The following is a 13,904-nucleotide window of genomic DNA, read 5'->3' as shown; positions in this document are numbered from 1 at the left end:
AGGCAGACCCAAGAGACCTCAAGAACGTCCGGCCCATCTCTCTGCTCCCCTTACTGGCCAAGGTCGTCGAGAAAATCATCAACAGACAGTTAACCCGATACCTCGAAGAAAACAGAATCCTGGACCATTCCCAGCCAGGGTTCCGCAGCAACCACTGCACTGAGACTGCCCTCATCACCGCCACCGACGACATCAGGACCCAGCTGGACAACGGCGAGAACGCAGCACTCATACTCCTAGACCTCTCTGCTGCCTTTGACACCGTCTGCCACTGTACACTACACGCACGCCTCCACACCACAGGGATCCAAGACAAGGCTCTGGATTGGACCACCTCCTTCCTCTCCGGCAGAACCCAGAGCGTCCGCCTCCCACATTCCGTTCCAAAGCCTCCGAGATCATCTGCGGCATACCCCAGGGATTCTCCCTCAGCCCGACACTGTTCAACATTAACATGGCCCCGCTCGCACACGCTGCCCGACAGCATGACCTCAACATAATCTCCTACGCCGACGACACTCAACTGATCCTCTCCCTCAACAAGGACCCTATCACCGCCAAAGCCAACCTCCACAAAGGAATAAAGGCCATCGCCCATAGGATGAAGATCAGCCGTCTGAAACTGAACTCGAACAAGACGGAGGTCCTCATCCTCGGCTCCAACCCTTCAGCCTGGGATGACTCCTGGTGGCCGACGGCACAGGGGGCAGCCCTGCACCCACCTTCCATGCTCATAACCTGGAAATCATCCTCGACTTCATGCTCTCAATGACCAAGCAAGTCAACGCCATCTACTCCACCTGCTTCAACACCCTCCGAATGCTCCGCAAGATCTACAAATGGATCCCGACAGATACAAGAAAGACCGAGGCCCTCGTCAGCATCAGACTCGACAATGAAAACGCCCTCTACGCGGGAGCCCCGACCAAGCTCATCAAACGACTGCATCCAAAACGCCTTGGCACGACTGATCCTCGACATACTACGACACAGCCAAATCACCCCCCACTATAGAAACCTGCACTGGCTCCCCGTCAACAAGAGGATATCCTTCAAGCTCCTCATCCACGAACACAAAGCACTCCACAAGACCGGCCCAGTCTACCTCAACAGACGGCTCTCCTTCTACATCCCCAACCTCCAGGTACGCTCCACCGACCTCTCACTCGCCACCGTCCTCCGCATCCGAAGAACAACCACCAGCAGCAGATCCTTCTCCCACCTCACTGCCAAGACATGGAACACCCTCCCACTGAGCCTACGACTGACCCAAGACCTGCTGACCTTCAGGAGGATACTCAAGACCTGGCTGTTTGATCAGTAGCTCCCCCCCTTTCTCCCCAGTGCCTTGAGACCCTCGCTGGTATGTAGTGCGCTTTACAAATGATTGATTGATTGAGATAATGATCCAAGAACCAGTGGAAGCAGTCCATGGTCGTAGAGGTCAACCCATGGCCACCATAATCCGTACTCAGGCACAGTCACTCATTCAGAACCAGAGGGATCATTCTAGAGTCCTGGCCTCCTGCACTCAGTAAAGGTGGGACTAGCACGCAGGGTCACTTTACTCCACAGCACCTGCTTCTGAGGGGTGGAACCAGAGCTTACTTCCTCTCTCCTTCTGGCCCATACCTTGACAATCTGTCTCCATGACCGCCAGGGGTCCGCGAGGGCCCTCGCCCCCGTGGCCGGGCCGCGTCAGCTGCACTTGCACCAGGTAGGAAGTCTTCGGTTTCAGGTTCATCAGGGTGATGTTTTCATTGTTGTCAACTAAAAGGAGAATTTTTTAACCAAAGACAGGGTTAGAGCTGAAGTCCACATAACACACAAACACACAAGAGGGCACAGGATGCATAAAACAAGACACACAGACCAAAGTGAGCACAGGGAGGTACAAACTCAAGGGATATGTGTCTTCAAAGTACAGATTTACCTGGACTGAAGCTCAATTCAAAACTCAAAAGGGACAACTCCCACACAGAAAGCTTCAAACCAGAACTCCGAAGATTTAGGTTCAGTTTTATTTGTCATTCATTCCCAAATCAGTAGTGCTTCTGTGATTTAAGGGTGTTTCATGCACCCAGGGTCTGATGCGGAGCTCTCACTGGCAGTGCTCATGATAAGCACAGGTGGTCACAGTCGTTCCAGAGATGCTACTGCCCACATCTGCCACTCATGCTGCCCACGTCATGCGCTGGCACTGCCCATGTGCACCACTATCATGCGTCAAGCTATGTTGTGAGAGAGCGTAAGGGATAGGGGTTCTCCCTGAGTATACTTGGAAACAGTGGGTAAACAGGAAAATGTACCACTGTTGAGTAGAAGAGGAGAGATGTCCCAGTGCCTCTGCACCTGCTGCGCTAATGATAGTCACGCCCCTCGTTGTGGGCGTTAGGCAATCCTGCACCCCTCTTGCACGTGAGGTACATGTTCTGTGTCCAAGAAAGGGTTTGCACTGTTGCTGTCTGTGCCACAGCCTCTCTCTGTGGCTAAGAAGAGTTTATGTTAGCCTTAAAACAGATGAAAACGAATATAATGAATTTCTTGGCATCATCTAAAATGTAGCATCACTAATATCACACAGTAATGGGAGAATCGAGACCCGTGAAATGTGATGAAACAAAGGGAGGCAATGCTGCTGCTGACAGATTCACTGCACCCCAGTGACATTTGCCAAGGCTTCATTGATTTCAGCCTCTAATCTGCCTTTCTGCCAAAAATCACTGTCTGAAATAAGTAGAGGAGAGGGCTGAGGTCACTAGAGTCTGCTTGGAGCGCTCAGCTCTAACCCTAGGTATGCAGTTGACTGTATGTGCTTCAGTATTGTGCTCGGTGAGTCCTGGTTCCCTCCCCAGACCCCTCCAGCACCAGCCACTGCAGTCTGGCTCTGTGCTGACAGCCATCCCCCTTGCTTAGGGGCATAGCGTAGCCAGTAAGATCCGGGAGATGTGAATCTCAAGTGTCCCAAGTAAAAAGCCTCAGGGTCACTCCTCGAGGGTCAGGTAAGCACTGGTTGGGATTAGGTGGGCCTCTTTGTAGAGTGGGCAAACACCGATGGGTGGAATGCGACCTGAATTAGTAGTAGTAGTAGTATTTATACTTATTAAGCACAGCTGTCACCCAAAGGGTATCCTGACGCTGAGACCATGTCTAACCGTCAGGCGAGGTGAAGTTTACATTGCTCTTGGAAACAGGTAGGTCTTAAGATCCCTTTTGAAGGAGGTCAGATCTTGTCTACTCCTCAGTGCCAGAGGAAGGGTGTTCCATAACATTGCGGCCGTGAAACTAAAAGCACGGCCGCCCATTCTCACTCTGTTAATCCTAGGAATCCTCACCAGGAACGCGGAGGAAGATCTCAGAAGTCTGGCAGCTTGATACCAAGAGAAAAGATTTTGAAGTGGTATCGGTCCTAGTCCGTGCAGAGCCCTGAAAACAAGGCATAAAGCCTTAAAGGCAATCCTCTGCTGGACAGGTAGCCAATGAAGATCAGCTAGTGCTGCAGAAGAAGAAGCAGAGCGTGGACGAGAGAGGGCCAGTTTAGCAGCCATATTTTGAATCCTCTGCAGCTTTAGGATCAAGGTCTTAGGGGCTCCCAGAAGTAATGCGTTGCAGTAGTCTAACCTACTGAGAATGGAACTACGCACTACCTCTGCTCTGGCTCCCAGAGGAAATAATGGCAAGATCTTACGTAGGGCACGAAGCAGGCCCATACAGGTCGCCGCGGTCTTATTTACAGAGGCGTCAAGTTGTAGGTTAGGCTCAAACAGAACTCCCAAATTGCGGGCCGACTCTGCAGCCTCCACCGTGCACAGAAAGGAAGTTGGCCAGAAGTCATTCGGTAGCGCGCGGGAGAGTCAGTCTAGGGAGCAGTGGAGTACCTCCGTTTTTGACCCATTAAATTGAAGTGAGTTAACTCGCAGCCATTCTGCTGTGGCCGACATGCAGCGGTGAAAGGTGTCCCTCGAGACTATCTCAGTACCATCAAATGAGAAAATCAGTTGAGTGTCATCGGCATAATTGATGACTGATATGCCAAATGACTTAATCAGATCTACCAGGGGTCGAAGATATAAATTGAAAAGAATCGGACTGACCGCTGATCCCTGGGGGACACCTTGATTCACCTGTTGTGTGGCTGATCAAAATGGTGGTAGCGCCTCAGCTTGCTGTCTGTTGTAGAGATAAGATGGTAACCATCTTAAAGCCAGGCCCGTTACTCCCACGCTCCGAAGGCGACCCAATAGAACCGCAGGGTCCACCTTGTCGAACACGGCCGACAGGTCAAGCAGCACAAAAAATGCTGACTTACCCCTGTCGACACGCGATCGTAGATCGTCCAACACGGTAACCAATGCGGTCTCGGTGCCATGGGCCGGTCTGAAGCCAAATTGTGCTGCATCCAGGCAGGAGTTGGTTTCCAGGAAGGTGGACAAAGCTCTTGTGACCCACTTCTCAATAATTTTTATCGCAAATGGTAAGAGCGAGATGGGCCTATAATTGGCCGAGCATAGAGGGTCCAGAGAAGCCTTTTTTAGCAATGGTGTTACTAGTGCCAGCCTCCAACTGTCTGGGACTGATGCTGTGATCAGCGACTGGCAGCAGATGGAATGGAGCGGGGGAAACAGCTCATCTTGGAATATCTTCCAAATCTTGTGTGGCATTGGGTCAAGCGGTGAGCCCGAGGACACGCCATTGGCCAGGGCGCAAAACTCCTCCAGCGAGGGAGTAGGAAAACAGAACAGCTGAGAGGACTCTTCCTTGTGGTCATCCCATTCGGGTCCCGAATAGCGGGGGAGATCCGAGGGAGAAGAAGAAGACATTACAGACTGCCCAGGCACCATGAGCCCATTCAAAATGGTCCTACTTTTCTCCTCGAACGCGAGGGCCAAAGAATCACATAATTCCTGAGAGGCCGGGATGGCTGGTACAGTACAGGACGGGTTGGTTAGATTATTGACCAACTTGAACAGGGTCTGCGATTTATTAGGAGCCTTAGCCAAGGTATCTTCCAGGAACCTTGCTTTTGCGCTCCTTAGCTGGGCCTTATATTCCTGCAGGGCCACTTTATACGCTCCCTATCCAGCTCCTTATACCCTCCCCTCCAGGTACGCTCCGCCTGTTTACAGCGGAGCTTATACTGTCCAAGATCGTCAGTGAACCAGGCATTAGCTCCTCTAGATCTATCTCTCACCTTCCGTAGAGGGGCCAGCTCATCCAAAGATGAGCTGGCCCCATTGGGACCGCCATTGTTTGGGGTATTTGCAAACCTTTGTCCCAACACCATTCAGGTGCTTGATCTCCAGTAGTGTGCCTGGAAACGTGAGTGCAGCTTGCAAGCCTCCTACTGCTAGTGGTTGTGAACTCCAAAAGTAGTGCCTTTGCACCCACTCAAGGAGTACTTCTGTGGGTGCAGAATTACTAAATACATCGCTCACTATACATATTTAATATCCTGATTTAAAAAATTAACAAGTTAAAACCTCTTAGGGAAATGAGAATAACAAGAAAAACTGAAACAGTCACAGCACACCTGACTCAAGGTCCTAGACCCTACTACCAAACCAAGAATGCATTGGAAGGGTGTCACACCATAAATATCTCAGCTGAACGTATGCCCCTGCCCGTCCCACCAGGGGCTGGTAGTTCTCCCTGGTTCATATACGATACCGCAGCCTGGAGTCCTTGCCCTAGGCTCACTATTCTCCATGTATTTACACTGCACTCACTACTTCGTCTCAGCAACGAGAAGCTTTGATGGTAGATTTGTCAACTTAATGCATATGGAGAGGACTCCATGCCTCCAATCCTCGCTTTTTACAAATCAGTTTATCAATTGGCTGAGGGTCCCGGGTCCTAAGCAGGACTCACCTAGAGAGGAGAGCCCGAAGACAAATAGGATGAGCCGAGCGAGAAGGGAGCCGCGGGTCTGGCTTGGGTCTAAGAATCTGTGCACGAGGTGCGGCATGAACATGTTTGACATGTGTATCATGCAACAAACATAATATAAAAATATGATTCAATCTGTCCAAAATTCAAAAAAGGTGTACTTTCTTAACATGTAAAAGCATTTTGTAATGTAGATGTAAAGGTTCCAGGCGGAGCCTAAATACAAAACCACGCAGACACTTTAGTGGTGGTTACTTTACAGCCTAACCATTCCCGCCTCTCTGCCCATTTATTTATTTATTTATTTATTTTAATTTTTGAAAACCTTTATTAGTGCATCCAGAAAAGTACAAATAGTGGCCTACAACCCTCAGGCCGGCCACAAATACTGTTGAGCACAGGTGCATGCAGTACGGTGACGCAACAGCACAGCAATATCAATTAGCAAGCAGCCAGCAGTTACACTGTAGATCACGTGCTATCGCGCCTCAGGAGTAATGAAGGTTAATTTTAAAGTTTTTATAGCAACTAGTAAAGTCCAACTATTTCGTTTTAATAAAAATAGAAATATAAACGAAAAGGAAAGAACAGGGTCCATGTAGACGTGAGATAGCGATATCGACAGAGGCATACACAGCCCAGCATCTCAGATGACAAACCCCCCCCCAGGCGGCATGGCGGCCAGAAAGTATGCAACAAGGATATTAGACCCAAGGTCCTAACAGTTATCTACCGCCACCCGCCCGCCAGTAACATCGACACGGACCCAAGATAGAAGAAGGAGGAAATAAATTAAAATGAAAAAACAAGGCACCATAGGAACAGAAAGGAAACGAAAAACCCATCCCTCAACCCCCACCCTACACGCATGCGAAGGCTACGGCCCATCCCCCCCAGCAGCGCGTCTGTCGCCCCATAAACCCGAAATATAGAATAGGGAGTAAGAAAAAGAAAGAAAGAAAAGATATAATGACACCTTAGATATAGGGAGTAAGAAAAGAGAAATCTAATCTAAAACTCCCACGAAATACTTAACCCCGGAGGAGGGCCATAATTTCTGAGTCCCGGATTCCACTACCCGCACAAGATCCACAACACATCAACTATGTCAGGGCGAATACAAAAGTCATTGCCACTAATGAGGAGGGATATCCCAAATAGAGCCCCTGCGTATATCCAGATAGTGCCCCAACTCGAGTCCCCCCCAGCCGAACAGAAACAAATTCGAGACCACCATCAGTAACAGTTATCCCCGGACCCCCAGCCCGCAAATACATCCACCTCGTTAGGAAGGGACAAAAATCAGATACATCGTCCCCGCCAGCCGATCAAGCACAAAGTCCGAGACCACCCTCAGCAACACTTACCCCCGGACCCCCAGCCCGCAAAAACATCCACCCCGTTAAACAGGACCAAAAAAATCGGACACATAAATTGCAGCCAGAAATGGATAAGGACCGTTGCAATTAGCGCATACAGAGGCGCCAGGAAAGCGTCCCAGTTCAGGCCTCCGCCAGCCAAATAGAGAAAGTCAGCGCAAAAGTAGGCAGTTCAGGGGAACATAAGCAAGGAGAGAGAACCAGCACGACTCAGGCAATTGGGCACATCAGGCACATGCAGTTCCAATGGATGTATCAGAAAAACAGTCCGAGTCAAGGCCCCACCAGCCATTGTATAAAAAGCACTGAGAAAGGTCCCCTCAGCTCTGGCCAGATCTCGACCGTCTCCTCAAACATGGCCACCGAGGGAGGTCCGGTCCAGACAAAGCAGGAGGACAAAATGGCCGCCACTGGTGAAGAAGAAGGAGGCAGAGACAAAATGGGCGCCTCCAGTCACTTGCCAAGCTGCAGGCGAATAGGATAAGTAACCCAAAACACAGAAATCGATATCCAATCCACCGCCTGGAACAAAATTCCTGCGAGGCTGCAGGTTCAAAGGGAACCGATGTCAGCAAAGGCAAAGTTTGAAGCACTAACCTCTCCGTAGACAAAGTTTCAAATCCAGACAAAAGGGGAAACATTGTAGCGCCACTGAAGCTGTTGGACTGTCGTTTAAAAGCATCACGGCAGATAGGGAAAGGCAACACCTCCCCGCACGCACTCTGCATCCTGGTGTCCCCCACAGAAACTGACAGGGGCAAGCCAATACAGTCCTGATAGTTGGTCGGTCTCCCCCGACCCGAGAGAAGGACATCGTCGAGCCGCTCACCCATCTCAACAAAGAAGGCACGCCAGTCACGGCGGAGCTCAGCAAGGGCGGCCAGAACGGTCCCGTACGTCGGCTTCGATTGCAGGCACTCCAGCTCCACAGCAGGGGATGGTGTACTAAGTGTAGTCTCCAGTTCGCCATTGGGCCGGGTGGCATAGTTGCAGCTCAGGATAGCCCTCGCCATCTCGGGGCAGGCAGCCGCCATTGCGTCCTCCCCGGGATGCGTACATGTAGAAGGGGGCAAGCGCGGTATCAAGGAACCGCAATCCGAGTCGCCGTCGCGGACACAGCACACGGCCCTGGAGCGCCGCACGGGGGATGTCATTGCCGCTCCGCCACTAGATAAAAGCAATCACAGGGGTGACCAACAGGATGGAGCGGCTTCGAGTAGTCACAATGCCACCCAGGGGAGTCGTCAACAGCGGAGAAACGTCTGCACAACGAGTCCCTCGCACGGAGCGAGGCACTCGGGTGTTAAAGTTCCATCAGACTCCCCCCGTAACGGCGGCGTGGGTGATCGCACATAGAGTTCAGCAGGCTGTTGCCGGGCCAGCGACTACCGGCTGATAGGAGGCAAACGGGGCTCAGAGCCAAGGCTTCGGCGGTCGTCTAGTCAGTGCGACGATATCTCCGGCAATACGGCACGCAGGGACCTCGGAAGCCCACGGGCGGATTCAGCGCGGCCGCAGCATCGCTCCGCTGCGGTCAAAAGTCAGGATAGAAGGCAGGATGTCAGTGTTGGACGTGCAGGCTCGCGGAGCCGGGACTCGGCACGTCCGTTCAGGTCGCCATCTTGGCTCCTCCCCTCTCTGCCCATTTATTACCTACGTCTTGCTGTCCGCCAGACCATACCAAGCCGCCCCTGTGCGTTTGGCACGGCCCAGGACTACTGCAACACTACATTCCTTCCATGTCATAAAACAACATATTGTTAACTTTAAAGAAAATAAACATTAGAACATTGGAATGTTGGGAGCTCCATTGAAAACAATGAAGTGCTGCGGGCTTTTAATGGCTGGTATAAGCCTGGAGCTCCAACATTCCAATGTTTCTTTGTTCACAGCTCTGGCTGCGAACAAAGGCTTCAGGGAACCTGAGGGGATTCCATTCCCCTCACGCTCCCAAAAGGCTTTGTTTTTTTTGTTAAAACATTCTAGTGACAGAATGTTCTAATAGCCTTATAGCCCTTCGTATTTGGGCTATACCGCTATTAAAGTCCCTCTCCCTTGTTAAAGGCCCTCGCCTTCGGCTCGGGGCCTTTAACGCTGGAGAGGGTCTTTAATAGCCGGTATAGCCCTCTACGGTGGGCTATAAGGCTATATTATAAAACCTCAGAATTCTAGTCCATCATCATCTTCCCTTCAGCAAAGGCAGCAGAATATGGGAGCAGCTCTGGGGTTGTTTTTAAACACAGCCAAAACAGTAGGGGGAGTAACATGTCTTTCTCAACAATAGAGGTTATGCCCACGTCCAGCCTTAGTAGGTGGAGAGGCGGACTCTAAGGAAGTGAGCATAAGGCTCTCAAAAATTTGTTCTCTGTGCTAAGAAGGCTGTCCAGTTTTTCAAAACCCCAGAGTTCCGCACCATACAATGCCGAACCCGCTGCCTGATGGTCATATATGTGAAGTGGGGCTGCTACTGGTTTGCTGTGCGAGGTCCTATGCTCTTTAATTTGAACCCCAATAATCTGTATGTGCTCGAGAGTTCGCTTCCATACATGGCGCTTCCGGGACAAGTCCTCTGCGACAGTGATCCCCAGATAATCGAAGGTACTCACTCTCTCCAAGGGATTCCCACCCAGTGTTAACCTGCCTTTGAATGATTTTTGGGGGTTCAACATTAAAGTTTGGGCTTCGAGGTATTAACCTCTAGGTCTCTCATTGCAAAGAAAGCCTCAAAGTGGTCTAAAAGCAGCTCTTGGGATTTTTGAGACTATTAACGCATCATCAGCAAACAAGAAGGAGAGGAGTTGGCCTAACGGCTAGGGGCGCTCGACCTCAAAATCTGGGGAACTGGGTTCAAATCTCGGCAATGACGATGAACATCCTGTGATTCTGGGAAAATCGCGTAATCTCCCCGCGCCTCCCAAAAATGAATGTGTCCTCATGTATTGCAACTGGTGTTATGTAAAGCGCTCTGATACCAGATTTGGGTCAGGTTTGTGCTACATAAAACTCTTTAAAAAAAAACAAGGTTGTCACCTTGGCTCCCCCAGAGTTGGGGCATCAGCAGGAATATCAGTGAAATACTAGAAAACTCAACTTTTGAAGAGTGAAACAGAGTGGGAGCCAACACACAGCCCTGTTGGACACACAGCCCTGACTTTGATTGGGGCTGTCAATTGGCCTTGGCTACTCCAGCGTACCCTTGCGTAATTGGCCTCATGAAAGTGAATAATTAACGTTGCGACCTCAAGGGGGAGGCCCATCTCCTTTAAGGTGCACCAAAGCTTGTGTCTAGGAATAAGGTCAAAGGCAGACCGTAAGTCAATAAAAGCCACATATAGTCTTCCCTGTCCGATAACCATCTGCCAGGCCAATAGAAAGAAGCGGAAGACTTGGCTGATTGTGCTAGTTTTCTGTCTAAACCTTTCTTGGAAATGGGACAGGTTGCTAAAATCGCTTATCCGCGCCTGGATCTTCATAAGAAGTGCTGGGGCAAACACCTTTTGGGCGCTATCAATAAGGCTGATAGGCCTATAATTGGACGAATGGTCACCCTTCTTATAGACCGGAATCACCTCAGCTCCCTTCCAACTTCAAGTGCGAGAGGCGCGTGTTCATTGTTGAAACAGTCTTTGCGTTCTGATTTTGGGGTTCGCAGCATTGCTTGCGCATTGTGCGCTGCTGGGTAATGCACCCCTGCACTACGCTTCAGCGTGAAAGCATGAATCACTCAGGTGGGAGATAATAATAAAATAAAGAGTGAGGATGAATTGTGGGTGATAACAGACCCTCCAAAAAATAGAAATAAAATAACAGGTCCTACTGCGAGAACCTCCCAGAAAAACGAACAGGTCGTGGTATTGAATCACTGTATCCTGCCCTCCCCACTGTGATGGCGCCCTACCTGGAAGAGGGGTAAAGGTGCAAGAAGTGTAGATTTAGCAAAAAGAAAAACAAGGTAAAGAGAGTATGGAGAGGAATTGCCAAAGAAGAGATTTCATTGCAGAGGGAGACCCACTGATTGGGGATTGAGTCTAGGGGGATTTCCTGCAATGAGATATCTTGGGGTCAAAAGGACAGGTGCACACAAGTCTGTTGGTCACTGGGGCTCACGTGTGTCAAAAACCCAAGCAGTTTTTTTTATTTTATTAAAGTTGATGATAAAACATGCTCCCTTGGGGGATCTTCAGAGTCTGTGAGCAGAGACCTTTGCCCTCCGCCCCTCAGTGCACATGGTGAGAAACACAAGAAACTAACAGGTACCTGTTGTCCTGCTGAATTGAAGCAGAGCCTAGGGCTTGAAAGAAGTCTGCAAATAATGAATATCAACATCTGTTGACAAGCGTAAGGTACCACTTTGAGCCAGTAGATATCTTTATCCCAGAGGATAACCATTGAACAGCGTTATTCTTACGCCTGGACATGGAAACAGCTCAGAAGGATATGCTCACATAATTAACTGGTGGACTATAGAATCCAAACACCAGTTGTCTTAAAAAAAAGGGCAACGGCACAAGCCCTGACCTGAACAGCTTTGTGATCACAAGCAGGCATTTTAGTCCTTGCCAGGGGGCATCCTATGATCTATGGGGCTGATTCACAGAACAAAATCCTAAACTTACTACTTTTGGTATTCACAGAAGGCATTTAGTAGTAGTAAAGTTAGTATTTCGTCTTAAGTTAGGATTTGTCCTTAAGTTAGGATTTTGTCTTAGGTTAGTATTTTTTTTCTTATGTTTTGGTCTTTAGACAAAATACTAACCTAAGACAAAATCCTAACATAAGACAAAATACTAACTTTAGACAAAATCCTACCTTAAGACAAAATCCTAATTTAAGACAAGATACTAATTTAAGACACAATACTAACTTAAGACAAAATATTTAACTTTACTACTGCTAAATGCCTTCTGTAAATACCAAAAGTAGTAAATTTAGGATTTTGTCTCAGATTAGTTCTGTGAATCGGCCCCTATGCTCTTCACTATTGATCTGGACGTCACGACCCTTCACTGGCATTTTCCAGGTCGTTTGTTAGGGCAAACCATTCAATCTATTTATTGAAACATGAAATATAGGTCCAGTAATAAGGACAAGTACATGATAGAAGCTCAAGCCAGCCTAAAATAGAAATCACTACAGACAGACAGCCTACCGCAAGCACCCCAAGCACCAACCTAACAACATCTATGGGGTAGAAGGCTTCAAAGGAAGTAACCAGCACCGTCCAGCATTACCAGATCTCAGCCCCGTCGGTCAGAATGGGTACGACAGTGGCATCACAGGCAAACACTAACCGGCATAAAGACAGCCACCAAGCTTAGATTGAGACAAGTGATAGCATCACTGAAAATGCTTAAGGCATCTGCCTTGTCATTCATTGCAAAGTACCAAGTTAGCTTTGAATGGGATTGAATATGTAAACTGTAAGGCTGTTAATCAGAGCAATCTCATTTTAATAAACCTTTGCCCTCACTAATTCCTTGGCCTACATATCACAATTTGACTTTTATCAAAGCTGATATTTAGATCACTCTGGAGTCAAGAAAGGTATCTGAAGAGGGCTACAGCCCAATCCTTAAATCGCCTGCGCCATATAAAACTTTTTGTTCTTGTAATTTATAGTACAAACAGAAATGGGCTAAGCGGAAGGTTTTCCTGCAAGCCTTTGCTGTGTTGACAAATGTCATTGGAGAAAAGTTAGCCAGGTCCGCAAATGTTTGCCGATAGATTCAAAGTACTGAAAAAAATAAGTTTTTGATGAAGAGATCTCCCACAGAAAAACTTTTTGCTACAGAATTCTCCCACTAATATTGAGTTTTGCTGCAGTCTATTCCTGCAGATCCTGCTGACCCATAATATTTCTAGAGGATTTATTTTTGAAACTTTGTAACCTGCATACCCTTCAAAAAGATTTGTAGGTTTTGAAAAACAACTTCTAAAAATGCAGAAGAAAACTTTTGCAACTTTACACAGCCCCTAATATAATGCAAGAGAGTCTGAATAGATAATCGGAAAGCGATAACAGTGACCAATGATCTGAAAGGTATAATCTGAAAGTGATTACAGTGACCAATGATCTGAAAGGAATAATCTGAAAGTGATTACAGTGACAAATGATCTGAAAGGAATAATCTGAAAGTGATTACAGAGACCAATGATCTGAAAGGAATAATCTGAAAGTGATTACAGTGACCAATGGTCTGAAAGGAATAATCTGAAAGTGATTACAGAGACCAATGATCTGAAAGGAATAATCTGAAAGTGAAAGGAATAATCTGAAAGTGATTACAGTGACCAATGATCTGAAATGAATAATCTGAAAGTGATTACAGTGACCAATGATCTGAAATGAATAATCTGAAAGTGATTACAGTGACCAATGATCTGAAAGGAATAATCTGAAAGTGATTACAGTGACCAATGATCTGAAAGGAATAATCTGAAAGTGATTACAGTGACCAATGATCTGAAAGGAAACTCTGAAACTGATCACAGTGACTGTTAATCTGAGAGGAACAAAATGGCAGTGTTTACTGTGAAAGATATGCTCTAAAAGCGATTACTGTGACCAATGGTTTCAAAAGAATAATCTGATAGTGATTTTTTTGACCAATGACCTGAAAGCATCACTTCCATTTCATA

At 48.0% G+C, this 13,904-nt stretch overlaps 1 protein-coding gene across 1 annotated transcript in view; it reads right to left on the bottom strand.

The window, feature by feature from the left end:
• TIE1 (tyrosine kinase with immunoglobulin like and EGF like domains 1) overlaps window positions 1-13,904 on the bottom strand; it is a 242,227-nt gene that overhangs the window by 85,771 nt on the left and 142,552 nt on the right. The window contains exon 11 of the mRNA XM_086952186.1: window positions 1,633-1,770. Coding sequence (XP_086808312.1) covers window positions 1,633-1,770 — 138 coding nt within the window. The remainder of the gene's footprint in view (window positions 1-1,632; window positions 1,771-13,904) is intronic.

Source organism: Lissotriton vulgaris, chromosome 1_1, assembly GCF_964263255.1.
Source record: "Lissotriton vulgaris chromosome 1_1, aLisVul1.2, whole genome shotgun sequence".
Classification (NCBI taxonomy): domain Eukaryota; kingdom Metazoa; phylum Chordata; class Amphibia; order Caudata; family Salamandridae; genus Lissotriton; species Lissotriton vulgaris.
Note: the sequence above shows the minus strand (reverse complement) of the source record. Positions and strands in the feature narration are given on the sequence as shown.